Genomic DNA, 25,389 nt, shown 5'->3' with positions numbered 1-25,389 from the left:
GGGTTTTCATGCATATCCTAACTTTTACGTACTATCAGAACACTTACCGCGCATACTTACCGAATTTGGCCCGTTGGCCCATGAACCCGATCTTTGGCCCATTAAGCCCAAATTATCAAAATGTATGAAATCGCGCGTACTGCAGTTTATTACTTTAGATTACCAAATATACAAACCCAACTATCTTACGAGCATTCGCACACTCGAAAATTCTCAAAATACCGACTTTTCGGCATTTCGGCTTTTCGGCTTTTGCCAATCTAGTCTATGAGAGGGTGTCAGTTTCACACCTGTTTGCGACGATATGCTGACGAGATCCACACACGAACCACCTACAATTGGATTACTAACACGTTAATCTAACTATTCAAATACAAACTACGTATTAACCCCTTACAATATTCGACCAACCACACCTACAAATCATAGTAAGCTTATAAGAAAACAATAAGCAACTCATTAACAAATTTTTGCCAATGTTTACCACATAATCATAATTTCACTGCAAGCTGTCTTCCTGAGCAACAGTCACTAAATTATTTATAACTGGAGCTATGAAGCTCCAAATCAAGTGCCGTTAATTTTCCCTGAAAATAGACTCATATATATTCTATCCATAAAATTTTAAGAATTTTTGGTATGGCCAATCAATACCAGATTTTTCTTAAAGTTTCCCATGTTTCACTGTTTGACTAATCTGACCACTCTTCATTACGAATCAAATTTCTCATTGTATAGAATCCAAAATATGTTCTCGTTTATTCCATTTGAAACTAGACTCATTAAGCTTTAATTACATAATTTATTCAGCTTCTAACTCATCTCCCACAATTTATGGTGATTTTCCAAAGTCACGTTACTGCTGCTGTCCCAAGCAGATTTATTACCAAATCACTCTTTCACACCTAACTTGCATGCTTGTTATTTAAACATGTATATCACCAATCAATCATCACATATCTATGATTTTACTTAAGTATAATCTCTATTTCATCATTTTAAAGCACAACATGTTAGCCGATTTTTCCCCTTAGCATCTAAGGCACATACATGCTCATTTGTTTGGCTCAACTTCACTTATCTCCCATTTTTCATCAAAAGAACATGAAACAACAACCATTTCCTTCATTTTAATTCATTACTAAATGCTCACAACACAACTAAAAACCAAAATAGGCTTCAAGAGTTAAGGTAGAATCAAGAAGAACTCATGAACATCAAGATAGAAGCAAACTACCATGAACTTACCTTCAATTTTCTTCCCCAAGTGACCAAACATTCAAGAGCTTTCTCCTCTCCTTTCTCTTCTCTAACTTTCGGTTATGATGAACAAAGATGGACAAAACTTTGTTCTTTTCACCCCTTTTTCTTTTAATAAAATTTCATATTTCATCCATTTAATTCTTTAATACAAAAGACATGAAATGCCCATCATGGAACATTTACCTAAACCATTATCATGGAACATTTACCTAACCCATTATCAATTTGTACCATGAATTATGGATATCAAGTGCTCATATTGTCTACAACAACATGATGGCTGGCCACTTCATGTAAAATGGGAGGTTTGTCATGCAAATCCTCCTATTTTGCACTCCTATTTATTTGGCCACTTCAATTTAGTCTATAGCATTTTCAAACATTTTCACATAGGTTCTATTTTATAAGTTCACCCCATTTTTCTTATGGAATAAAAATTAACTAAAATTGCCGGGTTCTATCTTAAGCTTGGGCCTTCTAGAGGCCCACTAACATAATTAAACCTATGCCAACATTCACAGAATTCCCGAAAATTAGGGCGTTACAGATGAAGCTAAAGAAAAGAACATGAACCTTTCTTCCTCAGTGAAAGCTATGAGAAAGAAGGACCAAAAGGAGTCTACATCTCCGAATGAAGCTCAAGGTTACTCTATTCAAACTAGCACAGTTGCAGCTGCTTAAATCACACCACAAAGGAAATAAACAAAAACATATCTACCATATATATATATAAACAAAAACATACTGCTTAAAAACATCATAACCAGAAATAAATGGCCTTAAAACAGCTTAACTAAAACTCAAAATTTATCCAAATAGTATAAAAGATTGAGAGCAGATCAATCAAAAATGAAAAATTACAAACATTTTAGAGACAAAACTGATGGGATTCTTGAAATTTGTACACTTTGAAACATAAAACTCCATCAAAAGAAAAATTCAATCTTTTAGCACAAAACTGGGAATTAATTGGGTATTAAGCAAAGGAGAAAGATGCAAATTTTTATGCATAGAATAAAATAACATCAAAAAAGTGTACATCTACTAAGATCTGTGACAAAATGCAAATTGCAGGAATTGGCTTGGCTTTTTTTAAGCCAAAGGGAAATTGCAACCATTGAATCATAAAGGTGAAGGGAGGTCGAGTTCGTCAGGAAGCCAAAACAAAACATTGCTTCAATTTTGGTGTCCATGTTGGTTATTTGAGATTTCATAAATTGATATTCAGGTTTTTGCTTTTTGTTAACACTATCAACCTTGTCTGGCTGTCTAATCATTGTAAACAAAGGGCCAGTTGGATAGTCAAAGTCCTAGTATAACACAATATCAATGTTTGATGTTTCATTTTAGCAACGAAGGTTGAAAGCAGTAATAGCACAAGTATAATTTCAGAAGAAAAAGGAATATGGAGCTCCATTTTTCCTTAATATAGAAGCACATGCAAAACCCTAAATCGATAGAATTTACCTATCGATTTTACCCAAACCAAGAAAAAAATTAAAAATAAAGAAACAAAGAAAGGCATAAAATTCCAGGCATAAAATCGGTAAAAATGTGGGCAAGTAAAAAACAAGAAGAAAAAAAGAGTTTTATGCGATACCTTAGCCAAAACCCAGCGAAGAAGAACGAGATTTGCCTGAGAAAGAGAGAAAGAGAAGAAATGAAATAGCAACCTGAGAAGAGAATATATGTGATGGAGTAGAAGATGAAGAACGGAAGAAGGAAAATGAATGAAGAATGGAAGAAGCAGACTTTTACCTGGACGAAGGAGGAACTAAAAAATGTCTTACAGAAATGAAATCCGTAAGACATTTTCCCAAAAACATAAGGCATTTTACCCGTGTCTTGGAAAACGTTTTCCAAATGGAAAATGTTTTCAGTCAAACAAACACTAGAAAAGCAAGAAAACATTTTCCGAAAAATGTTTTCCTGCAAACAAATGGAACCTAAATTTTAATTTTGAAGTCATTATTATTGCAAAGACTTTACTTAAATATCATTTCCAATGTGAATCGAATTAATCTCAAATTGTAAAAAACGGTTACAGCCATTGTTATAAAAAATTATAATACAACCATATTTATTCTGCATATGTTTGTGCTGTTTCTAGATGCCAACTTATTAATGAGTTACACTAATCACAGCCCCATACTATAATCTGAAAGTAAAACTACAAGGATGCTTAATTTCATAAACTGAAAGTAAAACTACAAGGATGCTTAATTTCATGTCTCTGAAGCTGATGATATATGCTTTGTTAACCCATTGAAAGAACAACTTGTAGAACCCTCATCCACAAGACAAAAAGCTGCTTTCTCCTTCAAATCCATAGCTCTCTTTCGGATATCGTTTCCTTCCATATCCACCATTAGTCTTTTTATTGTTCTTTCTATATTCCCTCTTTCCAGATTCTGCAATTCCAATCCTATTTTCCAAACATTACAGATGTAGCTTGTGTTCAAGTGTTGGTCTCCAAAGAAAGGTTTGCATAGCATTGGTACCCCTTCACAAATACTCTCAATGGTTGAATTCCATCCACAGTGGCTCCAAAATCCACCCACTGCAGCGTGAGCCAGCACTTCCGTTTGAGGTGCCCATTTCACAATGCAACCTCTTTCTCCCACACTCTCCTCAAACCCATTTGGCAATGATTCAATCCATTCTGAGCCACGAACCATACCACGCCTAACCACCCACAGGAAGGGTTGTTTACTATTGAATAGTCCCCAAGCCATCTCAATTAGTTCTTTCCTATCAATGCTGGCCATGCTACCAAGGCTCACATAGATGACAGATTTGGGAGCTTGTTTGTTAAGCCAAGAGATGCATTTATCTTCTTCAGTAAATAATGAGCTGCAAATGGCTGGAGCTAATTTATGTAAAGGTCCTATAGTGATAATCGGAGCAGGGAAGTATTGTTTGACCTTTGACAGTGCTTCTAGTTCAAGAAATTCCATCGAGTTCACAATTATAGCTAATGAGCTCTTCAGCGCTTTTATGAGTTCAACTCTAATTTCCATCATCTCTTTGGCTGGATTTTGTGATAATAATGCCCGAAGGCGTTGAAGATGAAGAGCTTGAAGCTCTGGCGATTTAATTTCAGACATAAAATCTATAACACAAATTTAAATAGGTTAGGGTAGTGACTGTCACTTGGAATTAGTGGATTGTTATAACATTAGAAATTGTTATGAAAAACAGAAAAATTTTATGCATCAATTGCTTTTAAGGCAACTAGAAGGGTTGCTTTAATTTTAAAATAAACCATTGCAACCAACGGTGTAAAATATGAGATATTTAGTACATAAAAAAAAATCTTGATAACGACAAAACTAAAATAAACACAATAAAAACTATACTATGTATTAAAATCTGGATTATTTTTAAATTGAATAAAGAAAACAAGCAATGCAATATGCAAAACTAAACGAAAATCAACATGAATATAACACATTTAAGGAACACGCATCAATTTATATAAATCAAATAGTTAGCATATATTATTACAACAAACACAAAATAACCCAATAATATGTATAACTTGGATTTTAAAATGTCAATATTGCATCAGTGCGTCTTTTTGTCAACTAATTTAGGTGTTAAATATCAACTCAAATATGATGTGGAGTATATTTAAAATACATGGATCAAATTGGAAACATGTATCTTATTATTACATGAATAACTTGAATTTATGTATGCATAGGGGAAAAAAATAACCCTCCTAAATTTTACTAATATTGCTTATTTTTAATATCCAATTTGTTCAAATAATAGGTACACAGATGCTTACAATTTGATTAGCATATTTTAACTATGTTTCATGTCAAATTCAAACTGACATTTAATATCATGATGTCTAAACCGACGAAACTACCTAATGACTCAATTAGAGTATCTTAAAATTTTTACAATTAACTCAAAAGTGCATATTTTAAATATGCTCTAGATTATATTTAAATGGACATTTAATTGATAGAAAACGTGGTGACTCAATTAAAATATATTAAATTTTAGAGACTAATTTAAAATTTTATTGATAAACTTTTAGTTCAATTAACCAAAAGAAGATACCCATGATTCTAAAGGTGCCATCATTTACTACATATCTAACTAAATATCTAAAATAACCTAGATAAATTCCTAAAGGGCATTGCTTTGCTGTCATAAAACCATGCATCAATTTCCCAAAATCCAGCTGGAGAAAATTTTGGGGACAACTATAATATTAGGTATAGATATCCTGCTATAGAACTTGTTATAACCGGACGTTAAAAAGATTTACCTTCCTCATCAAGTTGAGAAAAGACGGGATATAATAGCATTGTTGTAGCAGCACTTGTACGCAAAGTTATCGCCGGTAGCCCCAGATCGTTGGCGATAGTTTGAGCACAATACATTTGTGTATCATAGATGAGTGCGGCAATATTGTTATGAGAGTGCAAGATCTTTTCGAGGCATTGCCGTAACGGTACTGCACAGTTTTTGTTCAGACTCCACACAAGACCTGTAACATTTTTATCAGAGAGTTGAGATTCCGTGAGCTTATCTGGTATGGATACGAAGGTGAATTCGGGGTGGTTTGAAGGGTTAGGAGAGTTCAATTCAGGGTGAACTATAGTGATTGAGAAGCCCTTTGAGTGCAATATACTAGCTAGCTGGAGCATGGGAGTCATGTGTCCTTGAAAGGGTAGCATAACAAGCACCAAATGACTGGATTTGTGTTGTTTCTCCATTTTTTTTCCCTGTTTCTTTGGATGTTCTGGTGTGGCAAGTTATTTGAATCATGAAGCCCAAGCCTCCATATTTAAAAAGAGAGTAGATGAAATCATTGGCTATTAAAAATAGTTTTTTTTCTCCAAAAGTTTGCTACTGTAAAACATGTCAACTCGCATGACGCACATCAAATTTAACTTTCTTTGCCGAAAACATGCAATTTCTGGGCTGTGGCCTTGTAAGTATCTAATTTTGCTTTAGTCAATGCCTGCTGCCACAAACTGTGTAACCCCATCATTGTCTACTGACCTTCTAGAACCACCACTTAACATATAAAAATAGTGTAGTATAATTTCTATGTTGGTTGGATCTATAGCTTTCGTATATAATCAACATCAATATGATTGAAATTGAATAAAGAAGACAATTTGAATCCAAAAGTAGAAAAGCGGGAAAAAAAATGAATGATCGATTATATTGATACCAGCATTTTTATGTTGAAACAAGAAAATAAAATAAGGATACTAAAATATAACCGTTTTCAAACGTGGAAAAGTTTTAAAATTATAAGATAACTTATACCAAAAATAAAAATAAAAAACATAAAAACCTTAAAAGAAAGTATTTTACACGTTTCAAATTAGAAGACAACTTATAAGAAAATAATTTTACATATAAAAGTTATATTTTTACAACTCATCTATTATAATTTATTAAGACTTTTTTAATAATAAAATAATATTACCTACCACTATTATAAACTATTAACAATTTCCCTAGTTTAAAATGTTAGTAACTTATTTTATAATTTTTCACACAAACAATTATTATACTAACAATATGATATTTCTCGATTTGAACTAACAATTAACAAATGTATTTCAGAGTTCTAATAAAATCGTTGATGTCCAAATATTAAACCACAACTCCTAATATTAAACTCGAAATACACCACATATAATATTCATTTATTTTTGTCAATGGTTGTTCAGTTTTAGCACTATTATAGTCATATGTTTATCTTATTCATAATAAACATTTATAGGAGACACCCTAACTCTACTTGTTGAAGCGACAACAGTTCTTATATTTATATAAGTTGAGTTCATTTATTGTCTACATTGCTTTAGACATTAATTTGTGCATTAAGAGAATGGATTGCGCTAGTTTCCATTAAACCTTTTTTAGAATGAGTTTTATTAGTGCATCACAGACACATAATAATAACTTATTTTTACTTATAAAACTTTAAAATTGGAGGTTACTAATTAAAAGTCGGGTTCATATTATCGATGTCTAATAATAGGATTAAAACTTATTCTAATTGTAGTACTACTAATCAAACAAAATTATTTGTTATCACATTCATTAGCTTTAGAGATCGAATCGCTAACATGTCCAAACTTCTATTTTAGAACATGTTTTTAGACTTCATTTCCTTTTTCTAGGAACTAATTGGCATCAATTGTGGCTAAAATTTTAATTCTCATTAATATAATTTTCAACCAATCTATTTCCATAACTTCAATCCAAGTCATAAAGAAGCCAATCACTTTAATCCTTTAAGATTAATAACAACAAAACTTATTAGTTTGTATAATTACATAATTTGAAATTATACTAAACCTTACAACATTATGGTCGCATATTTATTATTATTTTTAATTTATTCTTAATATAAAAGAACATGTATTAATCATATGTATAATTTACATTCTTTTTTTAAAAAAATTGTTTAATTTAACATTCAAAATATCATTCATATATATATATATATATATTCTTTCATTCATCTTTTCATTTTTTAATAGATTTTCATATAACTAAAAAGACTCCAACCTATCCTTCCTTAATGAAATTTTACTAATATATAGGGACACTTTGATATGTTGGCATTTATTTTTTTTATAAAGTTTCATATACTTTTACAAGAATAATTAAAAATATAAAATAAAATCACTCTTGCTGTCCACTACTTTGTTTATGTGCTAGTGGGTGTATGGGTAATAGTAAGATTGATGATTTTCGACGGGAATCACCACTATTTAATTAGCTTAAAGTTCTTAAGCACTAAAAATATTTTTTTAAAAAATATTTTATCTAGTAAAGTTTTTTGATACTTAAAAGACTTTGACAGTTTTTAATTTTTCGTATAATCAATTTTGACAATCTCGTCGGTGATTTGACGTGCTCAACAATGATGTTAAAATATTCGGATTTTAGTTGAGATAATAGCCGGAAGTATTTATATTTGATCTTTCTATTGTAATATATTGTAAATTGATATTTATGATTTTAGACATTTATTTTTTTTATAAAGTTTCATAAACTTTTACAAGAGAGTTAATATAATTAAAAATAAAAAATAAAATCACTCTAAGCAAGACTAGACGGATAATATTAACAGCTTTAAGATATTAACTAACAAAACCTGCAAACACGAGAATTTAACCAGAAATGTCAATGGCTTTGACATCAGCTCTTTTTGCTTTTCTCCCTTAGGAGCAGTGACGGTAAGAACTCCATTTTCCATGGAAGCTTTTAACTTGATCCATTTTCACATTCTCTGGCAGCCTAAACTTCCTCATGAACTGCTCGCTGCTACGTTCCACCCCATGCCAGGTATTATTCTTGTCTTCCTACTCAACATTCCTCTGTCCGTTGATTTGGAGGACCCTGTCATCTTTAATCTCAACTTTCAATTCGGAAGATCAGCCTTGAAGACGTGAGCTTCTAGGGTCTCCTTCCAGTAGATTCGGGCCTATGAAGCATGGACACGGACACGAAATACGAGTACGACACGATACGGATACAACGACACAGTAATTTTTAAAAAAATGAGGACAGATACAAAAGGATATGGCAATAAAAACATATTTTTATTATTTATATATATTTTTATATTAAAATACTCAATATAAATAAAAATATTGATATTTTTGCTATTTTTAAACTACTATAATTTGTTTTTGACTTTCTTACCCCGTTATAACTATATAATACATTAGTTTTTTTTCTTTCTTTCTTGCATAGACAGCCCCTGTTTTTCCTATTTACCCTTTTTTTTCCTCCTCATTTACCCCTTTTTTTCCCTCATCCTTCACTGCAGACAGCTATACACTCATATACCCCTTATTTTCTTCCCCATTTACCCCTTTTTTTCCCTCCTCATTTACTGCTTTTACCTTTGCCTCTATATTTCTTCTTTGCAAAACATTCATCTACAAAACTTTCAATATCATCATCTTCACTTCATATAAGCGAATCGACTCTAAAGAAGACAAATATGTCAAAAATCCCATAAATTATCACTATTAAATGTTAAAGTTCTTCTTTTTATCTGTTTTCTAAAGTTCTATTCTTGTATATGGGTTTTTTTCCGTTTCTAATTTAGACAAAAGAAAGTCCAGCAGTATGCCTTTTTTGACATGCGACGAGGTGTGTCCGGTACGTATCTGGCAGTTCGGTGGCGTGTCCGTGTCGAACACCAGTACGACACTGGTACGAGGGGATTTTCCCCGTGTCGGTGCTTCATAGATTCGAGCGTTGACAAAAGCAAAGGAATTAGATGTTCGTGTGGTGAGAGAAGAAGGGAAAGGGAAGTCCTTGAATGGATCCCGAAAATTCAGAGAGAAGGGATCGAAGACACTGCTTCTTCGGTTGCTGAAGAAAATTGAGATCATCGCCCTTTCTCTTACAACTACAAAACAAAGATTAACAGAAGCTTTGATACGAGAGAGAATGCTAGTATTAAAGAGGTCATTTATTTAGGTGTAAAAGATTTTACCGAATTTTGCATTTTTTTATATTTGTTTTACAAAAAATAATTTACATCATGTTTGGTTGGATGGAATTGCTATTCCATTGCTGCCTTATTCCGCGCACTACAGTGATTCATATGTTTGGTTCACCGTTTAAGTGATTCTGCAGCTTAGCTGTTACAACCACATTCCTTCACGTCCTGTAATAGCTATTCAGCGGTGAGGGCTCTGAATTGCTATTCAACACACACGCCGAATACATTTTCAGATTTTGGGACCACAATAGCCTGCTTTCTTCTCCCCAAAAATCTGCTCCAGATTTCTTCCAACCTTTTTCCCCAAATCAAGCATCCATCCATCCGCCCTTCATCTTCATCTCCTCAAAAGTACGTTTTCTTTTTTTACTTCAAGCTCCGATTCTATTTCTCCTTCCTTATAACCGCTCCAGATTTCTTGTTTACGTTTCAAAGTTGAGACCTTTTTTTAGATTTCTTGTCTCCGATTCTAATTCTTCTTTTGCGGCAGTATTTCAGATCCCTTGGAAGAAGGTTTCAAGCTTCGCCCTATTGCTAGTAGAGGGTAGGTATTATTTCAAATTAATGACAGTCAGTGTCTACTTGACTGAAGTGCTATACATTCTGTCTGTTCTCCTGAGTTGATAAGTTTGCTTTACTTGCCAGTTGTCATTAATTCTGTTTATGATTGGTCACCAGTGTGATTTAGTTTCCTTTAAATTCTGAACTGAAATTGGCTTTACATGTGTATGTGCTAGTGGTATTTGTTGTCTCATTGTTGTAGTCTTTGTTTGGTTTAAAATATGAGGCCCTCTGGTTTAGTTCAGTCGTTTCACATGCTTTGTTTGAACTATTATCACATTTTGATTCATTTCTTAATTTTAGCTTTCTTATTGTATGAGTTCTTTGATTGCTTTGAAACTGTTGTTATCTTGGCGTAATGAATTCTTTATGAAATAATGTGAAACTTTAAATGCAAATAAGAAATTATGGCTTTTCTTATGATGGAAAAAAAATCTTTTTGTTTCACATCTGACAGAGGGACAGTCCTCTTGCTTTGGTTTTAGTATATATGTGATATTGGCCTATCATTCCTTGTTCCTGCTGAGATACTGGTTATTCTATTGAGAATCAATTAATGGTGTAAACCTTTTTCACAGATAATGGGTTAAGATCCCCTTCTCAAACTAATAGCTATTGACTGATTCAAAGTTGATACAGCCACAGATAAAATTGTATTGCATCCAAGGTCTCTAGTTCAGGTATTATATTAGGGTTTGTATTTTGCTCCCCTTTCTTTGCAACTGTGTTTTAACATTGTGTGAAATTGATTCGCTTTCAGCAATTTTGCTGCATTTTTTATTTTTGGTTTTTATTTTTTCATTTACTTTGACTCATTGTGCACAAAAGCCTTACTACTACAATTCAGTGTTATCCTTCTAGATCTTTCATTTTACATTCTCAAAATTTAATGGTAAAATGTATAAAGTAAACAGTAGCTTCTTGTATTCATAATTTTTACTGCTATGGGTTAGCTATTCCTATGCTAAAGGAATACTTTTTATTCTGAGCAAAATTGTATATATTTTGTAGGTTTTTCTTATAGGATACATTTAGCCTTACTTCTGTAGATAATTAAATAAATGGACCAGCATTCATCTAGCAGAAAGTCGTATTTAGTATGCTTGTTACTATTTATTACGTTTACTTTGACAGTTCTAAGTGGCGCTGTAATATAGTTAAACTGGGCATGAATAGTGGTAAGCTTGAGCTTGATTTGGAACTTGTGGCTTGATAATCGGTTTTATCAAGTATCATTTGCTAAGCTCGAGCTCAGCTCGAGATAAATTTGAACTACTTGAGCTTGACTTGATTGGGCTTGTTTACTAAATTTCCATACTCAAGCTTGATTAACCTTTTGCCTTGAAAAAAAAATATAATTAAATCTAAGATCATACAATTTTTGAAAAGAAAAAAAAACTAGATAAAAAGCATTCCATTTGAAAAGCATTACAAAGAATAATATGGATGATAGTTTAAAGATTGTAGTTTTGATTTCTTTGTTTCTCAGATTCTTAATTTTGTCGTTTTTGTCTGTGTAAATGTGTTAGTTTATTCTAATAGTTTCGTGTTATCTTCAACTCCAAGCAGATTTCATCAATTCAATCGCTCTTCATAATCATCTCTATTTATTTGAGTTTGACTTTTTCCTTAGAAAGGATGAATGAATTAGTAATAGTTGAGTATTCTGGGCTTTGTTTTCTTAGGGATAATGTGAATAAGAGCTGTAAGATGCCTTAGGTATTCTTTGTTTTCTTAGGGATATTCCGAAACTAATGTTAGGATTAGGATAAGGATTATAGGTAACCAATTTCGAAGAATATACCTAAAAAAAGTCTGAATTTCGAAGGTTTCGAAAGCTATTTAAGCTAAGCTTTAACTGCACCTATTAGATGAACAGATTCCTCTGCTCTTTCTGGTTCATATTAATATAAAGACTTGCCTCAACAATTCTATACAATTTTTCTTGTTGGGGGATGTCATTTTCTATGGAAGTATATCAAATTGTGAGGTAAGACATCTTCAATTCTGCAGCCTCATGTAATTCTTATACGATAATCAGATTTAGATGGCAAATTTGACAGAGTACCCAATGTATTGATTTTCAATTTAGGAATAATTTTAATATGGCATATACGGGTTGGCTGTATAATATGCACAATGCAGTTTATTTGATACGCTTTTGTAATGGTAATCAGCTCCTTAAATCCAAATTTGGTGGTGTTTAAAGCCCTAATCACAAGAACAAGACATGGTTGAGGCCTGTGGGTTATGCACACCGCTACATTTTGAAATCATAGTGAAAGTGCGATTCAACATAGAAAAGAAGTGTAATTCAACTTGACAAGGGGGATATATATAATTTTGCATATCTTCTAATAAGTAATATACTAAAATAAAATATTATTCTAATGTCAATTTAGTAATATAATAAGAGTATTTTTGTTAGTTCAGAAGATTATTCACATTTGTGATTATATATATTATTATAGAAAAAGATGGGAGTTCCTTTTCTTGTTCCTCGAGGTTTACTTGGTTCTGCATTGGAGTGGTTGCTAAAATTTACTGAATCAAATGCTAAATGATAGGTTATTCATGTAGTTTGTCTTCCGATTGATCAGTTGGGTCTATTTTCATGTAATTCTTGGATAGTTTCTCCTTCACTTTATCTTTGTTGAGTATAGTAGATTATTCTCTTGTACTTGTGTGACAGTATTTAGCTTCTTGGCAATGTTCTGTGCTATTCTCTTTTTGTATATATCCTTGTAGCATAATCATGATTTTGACTTGACTTTCTATTTTCTGATGGTTTTAATACTTTTTTGTAATTTTTATTTTTAATGGTTTTAATACATTTTAGTTTTTCTTAAACAATTTTTATTTTTAATGGTTTTAATACATTTTGAATTTTTTTTTATTGTACTAGACTTGTTGAATGATAATTTATTTTCTTTTGATTCATCATGTGTTATAATTTTATAAAGTGTTGACCTTTTGATGCATAATATTGAACTTAATTTTCATTTGTGTTTTTTCTTAAGATAGTTATGTCAGGTTTTTCCCAATCAAGTGTTTCTTCCCAGAGTTCTCGAGGAACCAAAAGGAAATGGGTTCCAGAAGAAAATGCTGTGTTGGTTGCTTGTATGGTCGACTTGCACAATGCTGGAACCTTTAATACGGATACGGGATTCAAAGCTGGCTATTTAAATGAGTTAGCAAAAATGTTAGAAAAAGTTTTACCCAATGCCATGTTGAAGGCTAAACCTAATCTTGAATCGATGATTAAGACATTGAAAAGGGATTGGTCAATAGTTTATGACATGCTTAGTGGAAAAAACAATAGCGGCTTTGGTTGGGATGAGCATAGGCAGCTTGTTGTTGCTGAAGATGCGGTGTGGTACTCATATATAAATGTAAGAATTATTTCAAGTCTTTATTATCTTATTTTGACAAAATTTATATCTAATATGAATTTCTCATTTTTATAGAGTCATAAAGAAGCAGCTCAATTCAGATATCGGAGTTTACCTTATTATGAACAACTTACTGCCATCTACGCAAAAGATCGAGCCACTGAAAAAGATGCTCAAACAGCTGCTGATATTATTGAAGAAATAAATGCTGAGGATGTAGTTGCTACAAATACTCATGAAGAAAAAAACGATTTTCATGGATCCGAAGTTGATGTTTCTTTGGATGACATGGATCTTTCAGCTACACAACCGCAACCAGAACCGCAACCAGCTAGAAACCAAGGTGATTCTGCATTTTCAAAGAAGAAAAAAAAGATTTCTGATGCAAGTGATTTTTCTACTTCATTTAATGATACTGCCGCTTTATTGGCGGAAAATATACGGACCATTGGCCTTGAAATCAGTAAGAGTATTGTATCCGAAGTGATAATTCAACAAAAGTCAGAAATGACCATTTAAAAAAGTGCTCTGAAATTATATCCAACATTATGTGAAGTGGAAGGTTTAACTGAGGATGAACGCTATCGAGCATTAAGCAAAATTCCAGATCATCCAATGCAAATGCTCATTTTCTTTAGTTTACCTTCTGCTGTGCGATTGGAATGGGTCAGAAGATTTCTTGTTTACCATTAAAAATCATGGTTGTGTTGATATTTTGGTAACTTTTTGTGTTTGTAATATTTGAATGGTATAATGACATGATAGAATGTCATTACAATGATGTAACTTTTTGATGTTGTAAAATTTTAAAGCATATGGATTATGACATATAAACTAATGAAATTATGTAACTTTTTGTTTATATATGAATTTTATGCTTGGATGTAAAATATAATTCTCAAGTTATTTATTATTTTTTTAGCAATGAGTTATTTATTACTTCTAATATTTAATTATTTTTTATTGTAGAATAATTAAATTATTTGTTTCAGTAATGATATTTTAACACATTAAATATGTATTGCAGTTTAAAAATAATAAAGTAGATTATATATATTTTTATAGTATTATATATTTTGATTTTTTAATTCATATAATAATAATTATATTAAGAATGTTATTAAATTATATTTTTTTATTAAATTATAATTAATAATAATTATGTTAAAATATGGTTAAACTATTTATTATTTTTATTAAATTATTTTTAATAATAATCTTATTAAAATTTAATAACAATAACAATAATCATCTACCTTAAAAAAATTTATGCTAAGGGTATTCTGGTCATTTTAGTTTTTTTCCTTATACTATTACAACATCATTCCATTCAACCAAACACAAGAATATTATTACAGTTCTATTCCATTTCATTCAACCAAACAGTTGAATTACTTATTACAACTTTATTCCATTACAGCTCTATTCCATTACAGCTCTATTCAATTACAGTCCTATTTCATTACAGCCCTATTCCATTACAGCCAACCAAACGTAATGTTAGTGAATGGAAAATGATTTACAGGTTAAGGTAAAATAAGTCTTTTTTCCTGTAAAATGACTTATACTTTTGAATTTTCCGAAAAAGAGCTTATCTATAGATAATTTTATTTTTATATAAAAATTAACTTAAATCAAGCTTAATATTATTATATTGACAATAAATTTTATTTTTATTTTTAAAATATTTAAAATATTATTTTTTTAATATTATTGAACATACATATTTAATTATTTATATTTAGTCATATAATAAATTAATAATATAATAAATATAATTTATTATTTTAATAAATTGTTTAATATTTCAAATTTATTTTAATAATAAATTTTAAAAATAATAATTTTAAATAATATTATTCACATAGTATTGAAAATGTTCAATATTAATATTTTAATAATAATATTTATTACAATTATAAATATATTAATAATTAATGCTTTGTAGTATAAAGGTTAAAATATGTCATAAGTCTATGTATATTTCACAAATTTGTAATTTAGTCTTTGTACTTTTATTTTCAAGAATTTAGTTCATTTACTTTTCAAATTTAAAAATCAAGTCCAATTGTCGACATCGTTAAATTTTTTTATCAATTTTGTTGATGTCACATTTTTAAATAAAAAATAGTCACTTAGTAGTCATGTAATTAAAAATGACGTTGTAATGAATCTGAATTTAATATAATATTTTTAATATATGCAAAAACATTGTAAAATATAAAATTATAGATAAAAATAAATTCAATTAAACAATGAAAAAATAAGAAAAATCTCAAATGCATGTTTGTTTAATTGAAAACAACATTTATGAAATATTTTTAAGAAATCTACCAAACAACCGAAAATATTTTACACATATTCATCTAAACATCAACAAATATTAACTTTTCCAAAAAAAATAAATTATTTTCTATAAACAAAGCTTAAGAAAGAGGAGGAATCACGTTTGGTTCACTGAAATGGAATAGAGCTGTAATTGAATAAAACTGTAATGGAATAGAGCTGTAATCAGTAATTCAATTGTTTGGTTGAATGTAATGGAATAGAACTGTAATAGCATTATTGTGTTTGGTTGAATGGAATAGATATGTAATAGCATAAAGAAAAAAAACTAAAATGACCATAATACCCTTAACAGGATGGTTATTAAATTTTAATAAGATTATTATTAAATATAATTTAATAAAAATAAAAATAAATAATTTAATCATATTTTAATATAATTATTATTAAATATATTAATAACATTCTTAATATAATTATTTTTATATTAAATTATATAAAAAATTATTTTTATTTAATTATATTAAAATATTTAAAAAAATTATTTAATATATTTTAAAATAGTACACTATTATTTGAATACATTGCTTCAAAAGTTATCTCAATTTTATGATTTCAACTAAAGTTTCATTTGTTATTTACATAATTTTTATATAAAACTTTTTACCTGTGTTATAATCAAAAATTAATTGATTGTATTAAACACAAAATTTTTATTACAAAAAAAAACATAAAAAGTTACAAAGCACCCAAAAGAAAAATAGCATTTTTTTATTTTTCTTTATTCAACTAAAAGAAACAAAAATGTTTGTTATCTACATTATAAAATTGGAAAAGGTGATGTTAATCAGAAAGTTTTGCATTAATGATTGCTTTAAAGGAAATGATTAAACAAATTATACCAAATGATATAACCCCAAAAGGCTCAAGATTTGGCTTCTCTTCATTTCTTATAACAAATGAAAAATTTCCCAAAATAATAGATCATAAACAAATAAACAAAAGGTCCGTTAGAACATAAAAACCCTATTCTCAATCTCATGGCTCTCACTTCCTGAAGATCGAACCCCATCTTTATTTCTGGTACTCCAATCCATTCATTACTCCAACGTTAAACACTCTAATGCACGTGCCACTATGAAAACTGTTAAAGAATATAAAAAGAACAATTGCTCATTAGAAGCTTCAGTAATGAATTTAAACCTCTGGAAGCAGTTTTGGATCCCAATTGTAGAGCATTAGATGCTTGTGATCCACTATTGAATGGAACTCTATTGAATAGAACAAGCTTTCTTCATATCTAAATTCTTAGGACTCCAAATATTCTAGCTACTTTTTCTGTATAGTTTTTCCAGCACATCTAGGTCTTCCCAAGTCTTACCAAACTATACATACATGCATCTTGTACAATGTATCAGTGTATCCGATTAATATTCCAACACATATAATTAGAGATGAACCTTGACTTGAAACACACGACAATGGATTAAGAAGGCTAGCAACACTCGCACGTCAAAGAAATTATGCAATTTCATCACTTTCAAAATGTAAGAAAACAGGGATATATAGGCACGCCAATTTTCTATAATTTTCCTCAACTTTGGACAAGCCAAAAGGCTAAATTCAAGACCATAAGAAGCTAAAACTTTTAATGAATTTCTTGTATTCTACAACTCCTAACACTCATTTTTCTAGAAACGTCTATAATCTTGGATAGCAGCATATTTCCTTATCTCAAGGTGAATACATGAGAATATTATCAATATTTCCCATCAATTCCTCCAATCCCAGGTAAGGTCTCCCATATCGATTAAACGTTTTTGCTTTAAGCTCTATTTCCAGAGTTACTATAAATTCTAGAGAAAAAAATACTAGCAGTATATTTATTTGGTCAGTTCTTATCATAAAATTAAAAAAACTTGTCTGTAACAAATGGAATGAATAACAAATAAGGAGTAAATGTGATAAGAAAGATACAAAATCCAGATTCTAATATTGTATCACAGATCCATGTCATAGTCATTGCACCACAAACCAAAAGAAAGAAGTCACCATCACATGCTTGGCCCTACAAAAACCATAGACTTTAGTTTACAGATAAAAGCTCAAATATAGCATATAGAAGGAGGAAATGGATGGACACTGGAGAAAAAATGATTTGTAATTTCATTCCAGGAAAAGGCTGAATATGTTTCATTTCATACAAATTTCTTAGCATCAAAAATTGTTACTTTCATGTTTACATTACCAAAGTACTTGTAACTGGCTGCATAAATTGAATACTGAAGAGAATAACAAGCAACTATAACAGCTTCTACTATTGCAAAGCCAAGTGAAATCCACCATCTGCAATAGAAAGAAAAAATAACATGCTTTGTAAATGTCCAATTATTATTATCAAGAACTATACATGTAGCAAGGGCTCTTCTCACTGCTTGAGATGAAAAACTAGACACACATATAACTCTTAATCTTCTCGTGACCATCCAACCCCTCATTCCTCAACTTCACTAAGGATGGAACAACATGACAGAGTACTTGTTTTCAACCAGTGCAAGAGAACGCATATGAGAAAGCAACAAACAAAAGAACCCATAAAAATAAAAGAAACTTAGGCCAAAAGTAGAATTTTATGGGGTATCTTTCTTTTGGCAAGGAAAAGTATGCCCTTTTTTATCCCTTTTTTATGATAAGTTAACAAATATGTCTATTGAGATCATAGAAGATGGTTACCAGGACTAACGTACAAGAAAAATTTACAACCATTCCTAAATAGATCATAGAGCAACACTGCATAATTTGAAGGAATTCCTAGTCCCATCATTTATCTGATCACAAATTAGTAGTTTTCCAACTAAAAAAAAAAAGCGACTCCAGAATCCTAATGTACCATTAACTCTAGAACACGGGCCAAAGAAAACTAGGCTTGTCATAAGAGCTTCATACTAAAGGAAATAACTTTTGGTCATTTGTATAATAGTTCCGTCTTGCAAGAACATAGCAAGCATCCTCAACATCTATCCATCTCCACTTTGACATATAAAAATGAGGGTGGCAAATAGATGTCATAGCATGAAATTAAAAGAAAAAAAAGGAATTTAAGTATACACAATCATGCAAGAAAAGAAATCATACATGGCCAAAGAAAAGTTACAAACTTGCATAATTATAGATGCAATTATCTGAGGGCTGATACCAAGCTGAAAAAAGGACAGTTTAAGCTCCGCAAAAAAATCACCCAGGTCATCTACCAAAAGAAAAATAAAAGGCCAGGCATTTGTTATAGGCTGATATCAACCTATTCTTTTGATTGCATATATTTTCCTATCAAACTGAAAAAATAGCATCAATGAATTGTAAGATATAAAAAGGGAAGATGTTTCGGATTTACATTCTATAAAATCTACCTGCATATCTGCTCATATATTTCACAACTGATACAAGACTTGAGTTTAGAAATTCAATTGAGAGAACTTTACTAATTCAAATTGCACCTCTACATGCATGTATTTCCTCATGAGTCGAATAATAGATGAGGTGAATTTGGCCAATACCTGGCATTCCTTGTGTGGCTTGGCTTTTGAAATAACCCTAAAAATAATAATTTTTTTAAGATTTGGGCATCGTTTTAGCAGCTCCTCAACCCTCCTTCCTTTTCCTTCTCCTGAAAAATACGAAATGGTCTACATATACAAACAAATATCTGCTAGGGGAAAACGTATGCAGAATCGCTTAGCTTCAGGTATTGTACCTAAAGGAGAATCAAATTGCATGAACTGATTGAATTTGTCTATGATTTTAGCGGAATCTTTGAGAGAAGGAGTTGACTCGAATAATGAATAGATCACCTCTTGAACAGTTGCAGAATCCATTTCAATTCCCCTTGGACAAATCATCAGAAACAAAAAAAATCAATCAAAATACAAAACAAACCCTAGTTGAATTGAACTTACAACAAAATCCAATTGATTTGGCCTTGAAGTTGATTTGCTTCTTTTTAGATTGATTTGAGCTTGAGATTGTCGAATGACCAAATTAAAGAAAAAAAAGTTGAAACGGCTGAGAAATTTCAGTCTAAGAAAGGGTATTTTCGGAGGGAAAAAGAAGGGTCGTTCGATGGAGAGATTGGAATAGCCATTCGGCACCTCCTCCCCTGAATGGCTATTCAGCGATTTTTTAGAATAAACCTGTAATCTCCATTCGACTTTTTAAGCATTCAACCAACCAAACGACTGTTTTCCTGTGGAGTTTTGAACCGTGTCGTAATGGAATACCCATTCCATTAAACCAAACATAGTGTTATTTTCTCAAACTAATCTTAATTTAGGGAAGGTACACAATTTCTGGACTTATACTATTCATCAAATTAGACAATTTAATAACTACTTGGGCTAACTCTAAGATAGTAAACGTTAGGCAATTCCCAGATTTATATTATTTTTTAATTAATTTTGACTTTATTTTAAGAAACGAGTAATTTTTTTAAATAAACAATTATTAAAAAAAACATATTAAAATGCAAAGGAGTAGTTTTGTTTTGGATTTGGATTAACTCGAATTTTAGATTTTTTTGAGTTTAGAATTTTTCTCATTTGAGCTTAGATTATTTCGAATTTGGATTGGTTCGAGGTAGGCTAGCTCTAATAATATTTTAACAATTTGACTATTAAATTTTATGTTCAATTTATGTAGATCATTCATGTTGAGTTTTAAATAAATTAAAAATATCTAATAATTTGTTTAGTAGTTATACATATATGTACATGTACTAATTGATTATAAAAATATCTAATGATTTTTTTATAAAAATATCTAAATTTTATTAACACTTGGTACATGCCAACTCAAACTTAATATTCAAAAAATAATACAAACACTGTTGGGCTGAAAAGTGAATCTTGGATGCCGACGATCTACTCAACTCCATAGGACCTAATCATTACCTGCGCACAGAAACAAACAAACCCGTATGCAAAGCAAAAAAACTCAGTGATGCTAACACAATTTGATAACAATGCATATACGAATTAAGTAAACATGCTATAAGTTCATTTATAATCAATTTTATACTAAAGATCATTATATCATAATTCATTTCTTTTGTGCTTTCTCGTGAATTTTACTTCAATTCTTGCCCTTTATCTTAACATGTTGATACACCCACAGGCTTTGCATTATTATCTCATGTTTCAACAATTTGATTTAAAATATAACACCATTCATATCTCAATCTCACTTACAAGCATATAAAATTTCCATATCATCACTTATACCTCAATTTCATATATTGAATAATCTATTTCGTCTGTATAGTCTTGTATAGCCCCCAAGGCTTTTTATCTGATATGTTGCATAGTTTTTCACATGCTATCTATCACTTCATTTGTATTACTTTTCAAATAATCAATTCAAGCATAAGTTATATTGTGGCCTCTATCAACCAAATGCAGACTAAAGGACGGATATACGAATTATCCACCATCACACCAATATATGCTCACGGTCACCCAATGCTTAGGAGCTAGTAATACGTTCCTACGAACACCTAGTGCTCAGGGGAAAATGATCGAATAGAAATGCATCTAGTGCTAACGGTAACTTCTCACGAACAGTTAGTGCTATGAAGAACTACCAAAATGATATGCACTTAGTGATGATAATAACTTCGATATAATGAATCCTATGGCATGCCAACTATACTCGTAACCCTACCTTTAAGCATTTAATAGGGCAATCATAACATCAATATACATAAGTTCACGTATCACATACTCATTGCATAGCATTTTCATGAAACTTTCATTTTTATTTATCATTATTTCATACTTTTTCAATATGTTACAAACATATCACACACACACACACACACACAATGGTTCTACAATTCACCAAGCCACAAGTTCAACAAGATATCAAGTCGTAAGTTCAAGTTACCTATAACACCCCACGTCTGACTCGATCGCCGGCTTTGAGCTACAAGATGCCACATTTATTATTGGAGCAACTACAGTCAATTATACAGTAACATAATTATTCAAGCATACAATTATATGATAAACACATTTACATTATGATATACAATCAAATTTGAGGCTTAATCGAGCTTACGAAAGCTCTTTTGTTGACCCGAGCATGAAATAGGACAAAATTATAAAGTTTTAAAATTTTAGTGTCGATGTTGTGGCATCGCCAAACAGTTTGCCACATCGCAGCGAGGAAGATTTCTTATCAAGACATGGACTCTATTTTTGGTAAAATTTAGGCCATTTGGTACCTATTTCATGTCTAGCTTTCAAACTTTACATTTGGTGCATATTTGCACAACTTTACCTGCACAAAAATCATTCCAAACACATACCAAAACATGTACAAACATCCACAGTCATCTTTACATCAACTATACTACCAATTCAACCATTAAACATAACATTCCAATACCATTGCATTCAAACTAATCCATTTGGAAATTATCAAACATTTACTTAACTCAAAGCTTCTCAAAACATGCCAATTTACATTCAAAAAAGCACTTTCAAATGCTTCGTACTCATACCAAACCATTTACCAAATCACATCATTTTCAACAAAATATTTACATTACTAAAATCAAGCATTGGAAAGGTTTGAAACTGAACTATCATTCAAGATCCAACAAGTGTTTGCACCAATATAAATGCCACAAAACTGAGGTTTAAAACGATTGAAAGAATACTGAATCAATAACGAGATAGTGTGAGCTTCACAATGATCTGATAGACACGTTTCGCAAGTTGGAAATCTACAGGGAAATAGAAAATAATGGGGTAAGCATTTTGAATGCAAAGTAAGTTCATAGGTAATAAATAAAAAAACTTACCTTGATAAACTATTAAATACAATAAGTTACCAAAATGTTGGCATAATTTGGCTAAACATAACATGTCACAAAAATCAATAAGGTGAGTTCTATAACAACATCAAACCAAGTATAAACATGTATCTATCTTGCCATACTTGTCACTATAAGTGACAAGTTTAACTTTTACTCTAATCGGGAGTAATGTGATCATATATATACATATACTATAAACTTTATGCTCACAACATTCACTAATTCATCATTTGAATACTGAATTCATTCCATATCATTTTAATTTTTCATTTCATATCACTTATTTTTCCCAATGAAACTTAATAGATAGACTCGGATACACGGGTACTAAATCACATCAATTGCTCATCCAAGCTAAATATATTTGTGTCAAGTTACCAGTTCAGGCTAAGAATTTAACGACACATCAAATTGCTTGGCCAAGTTGAAAATATGCATATCAAGTTACCCATTCGGGCTAAACCTTTAAAACGACATCAAGTTACCAGTTCAGGTTAAACCTATGTCACATGTATCTTCGAGTCTGCAACAAATGTTAAATTTCATTAATCATCAATAATCAATCTGTATTCTTGTGTAGAAGACCTTTACTAAGTTCATCCGGGCATTTTCATAACATATATACATTTCTTTACAATTTAGTCCAAATCTCAACTTTATACTATTTCACAAAAAAAAACATATATAATCAAAAATAAAATACACAAGAACTTAAACACATTTATAACATATGAACTTACCTAGTCAATTTAGCAAACAAGTTGAATTCGCAAAGACTGATCGACAATTTTGTCTTTTCCCCGATTATCCTCGGTTTGGTTCAATTCTTGATCTATACGATAATTCAATTCAATTACCAATTCCAACCAGTTTATAATATTCTACCATATGCATGGGTCAATTCAGTTTCACTTTTGAATGCCCCTAAATTTTTGCATTTTATTCAATTTAGTCTCTAAAACTAAAATTGTTATAACTTTCAAATTTGAGTTTCAATTTTGAAACTGGTCTTAATTACATCCTTTTAGGACCTTCCACTATCAATAATTATATAAATTTCAAATCAAATTCTAAATCTATACATTTTAGTCCCTATGTTCAAAAACTAGCGATGAAACTTTACAATCTGGTCCTTTTTCACTTTTAAGCTTAAAATCTAACAATTTGATACCAATTTCTTCAAGAAACCATCAATGGAAACTTTTAAAAACTTTAATAGTTTTGCAAATTTGTACATGGGCTAGCTAACTCAAGCTCTCATGGCCTTGAAAACATAAAAAAAATACAATAAAATGACTAAATGGAACATACCATTCAAGAGCTGAAAGTTTGAAGCTTAAAAATGGCTTCCTTAGGTTGTTCTTTGATGAACATTTGTTGGATAATATAAGAAATAAAAGATGACAATAAAATTTTCCTTTATATATGTGGCGCCCCAAACCCAGCCGAAACGGTCTGACTCGAATCTGAAACGTCACATTAGCCACTTACGTGATTCTTCTTACTGACCACCAAACACACCACAAACCACCAATCACACCAAGCAACTAGATGCTTAATCAAGTAATTTTAAACATACAAAAGCCTAAGACATGCTTCGTCTAGCAGAACATAGCAAAATAACTACAAGGGTAAAAATGCCATTTTACATAATATATGTGAAATACTCGTAAATCACGAAATTAATATAACAAATGCTTTGGGCATTTTATATTAAACCATATTTGGAAAATTCAGTTTAAAATGATGATTAAATCTCATTCAATTTCATAATGAAGTTTTGAGACTAAAACGTAAGTTTTACAAAATATCAAGGAAAACTTTTTAAATTAAATTGAAGATAGAATTTTAAAATTAAACATTTAAAATTTTTTCATGTAAATTTTCAAAGCATTTCGTGGTGTTTAAGGCTTCCAATTGTACTACTTAAAAATTAGGACTTAATTGCAAAGTTAACAAAACATGCCCAAAACACCCAGCCAACCACATTCAGATGATGCGATTTTTTCACGTCACAATGTCACTTGGAAGGGGTCTTCGTCTCGGCGATGCAATAAAAGGCATCCTGAAGATGATCCCTCGTCACGACGCAATTTAAGTCCTGTCACGACGTTAGCTGGAAAAATTGCAGAAACATCATAGCAACTTGCATATGACCCTTTAACATTCCATTACACATGCCAATTCGTGTTTTCATGCTTGTTACCCCATCCTAACATGTCATATGGCATACATAGATCAATCAAATCATACTTAATTACATTTAAACATATTCTAACTTGCTTTGACAAATCAAATAAGTTGTTATGCTAACATGCTTCCTAAAGTCCCAATTCAATCTACTCATCATACCAAATTTGCATATAAGGAAATTTAAAGGGCATTATAGGTCCATACCTTGCCATTTGGTCATTTTGCATCTGTGCAAGCATTTAACAAGTCATTTATGCATCTATAGCCACAAATTACTAAGGCACATGCATGCTAATCAACATATAACCTAA

General features: G+C 30.8%; 3 protein-coding genes across 6 annotated transcripts; 1 reads left to right on the top strand and 2 right to left on the bottom strand.

Annotated features, from left to right (window-relative positions):
* Window positions 1-3,247: 3,247 nt before the first annotated feature.
* Window positions 3,248-6,184, bottom strand: LOC107960024 (UDP-glucose iridoid glucosyltransferase). The gene is made up of 2 exons (XM_016896227.2): window positions 5,549-6,184; window positions 3,248-4,375 (listed from the first exon to the last, which is right to left on the bottom strand). The coding sequence occupies exons 1-2, from the start codon at window positions 5,997-5,999 to the stop codon at window positions 3,489-3,491; spliced, it is 1,338 nt and encodes a 445-aa protein (XP_016751716.2). The 5' UTR covers window positions 6,000-6,184; the 3' UTR covers window positions 3,248-3,488.
* A 3,771-nt stretch (window positions 6,185-9,955) lies between these two features.
* Window positions 9,956-14,430, top strand: LOC107961496 (uncharacterized protein At2g29880-like). Its single transcript, XM_016897613.2, has 4 exons — window positions 9,956-10,126; window positions 10,274-10,319; window positions 13,361-13,728; window positions 13,804-14,430. The coding sequence occupies exons 3-4, from the start codon at window positions 13,363-13,365 to the stop codon at window positions 14,245-14,247; spliced, it is 810 nt and encodes a 269-aa protein (XP_016753102.2). The 5' UTR covers window positions 9,956-10,126; window positions 10,274-10,319; window positions 13,361-13,362; the 3' UTR covers window positions 14,248-14,430.
* Window positions 14,431-17,883: 3,453 nt separating this feature from the next.
* LOC107960020 (preprotein translocase subunit SCY2, chloroplastic) lies at window positions 17,884-20,413 on the bottom strand. 4 transcript variants are annotated; one of them, XM_016896226.2, is made up of 5 exons: window positions 19,766-20,354; window positions 19,569-19,678; window positions 19,150-19,261; window positions 18,263-18,360; window positions 17,884-18,082 (listed from the first exon to the last, which is right to left on the bottom strand). In XM_016896226.2, the coding sequence occupies exons 2-5, from the start codon at window positions 19,573-19,575 to the stop codon at window positions 18,069-18,071; spliced, it is 231 nt and encodes a 76-aa protein (XP_016751715.1). In that variant the 5' UTR covers window positions 19,576-19,678; window positions 19,766-20,354; the 3' UTR covers window positions 17,884-18,068. The 4 variants fall into 4 exon arrangements, with proteins under 4 accessions (XP_016751715.1, XP_040973622.1, XP_016751714.1 ...); XM_041117688.1 differs by having other exon boundaries at window positions 19,173-19,261; XM_016896225.2 differs by lacking the exon at window positions 19,150-19,261 and having other exon boundaries at window positions 19,766-19,896; window positions 19,968-20,342.
* Window positions 20,414-25,389: the final 4,976 nt, after the last annotated feature.

The sequence above is a fragment of the Gossypium hirsutum genome, chromosome A07 (genome assembly GCF_007990345.1).
Source record: "Gossypium hirsutum isolate 1008001.06 chromosome A07, Gossypium_hirsutum_v2.1, whole genome shotgun sequence".
Taxonomy (NCBI): domain Eukaryota; kingdom Viridiplantae; phylum Streptophyta; class Magnoliopsida; order Malvales; family Malvaceae; genus Gossypium; species Gossypium hirsutum.
Note: the sequence above shows the minus strand (reverse complement) of the source record. Positions and strands in the feature narration are given on the sequence as shown.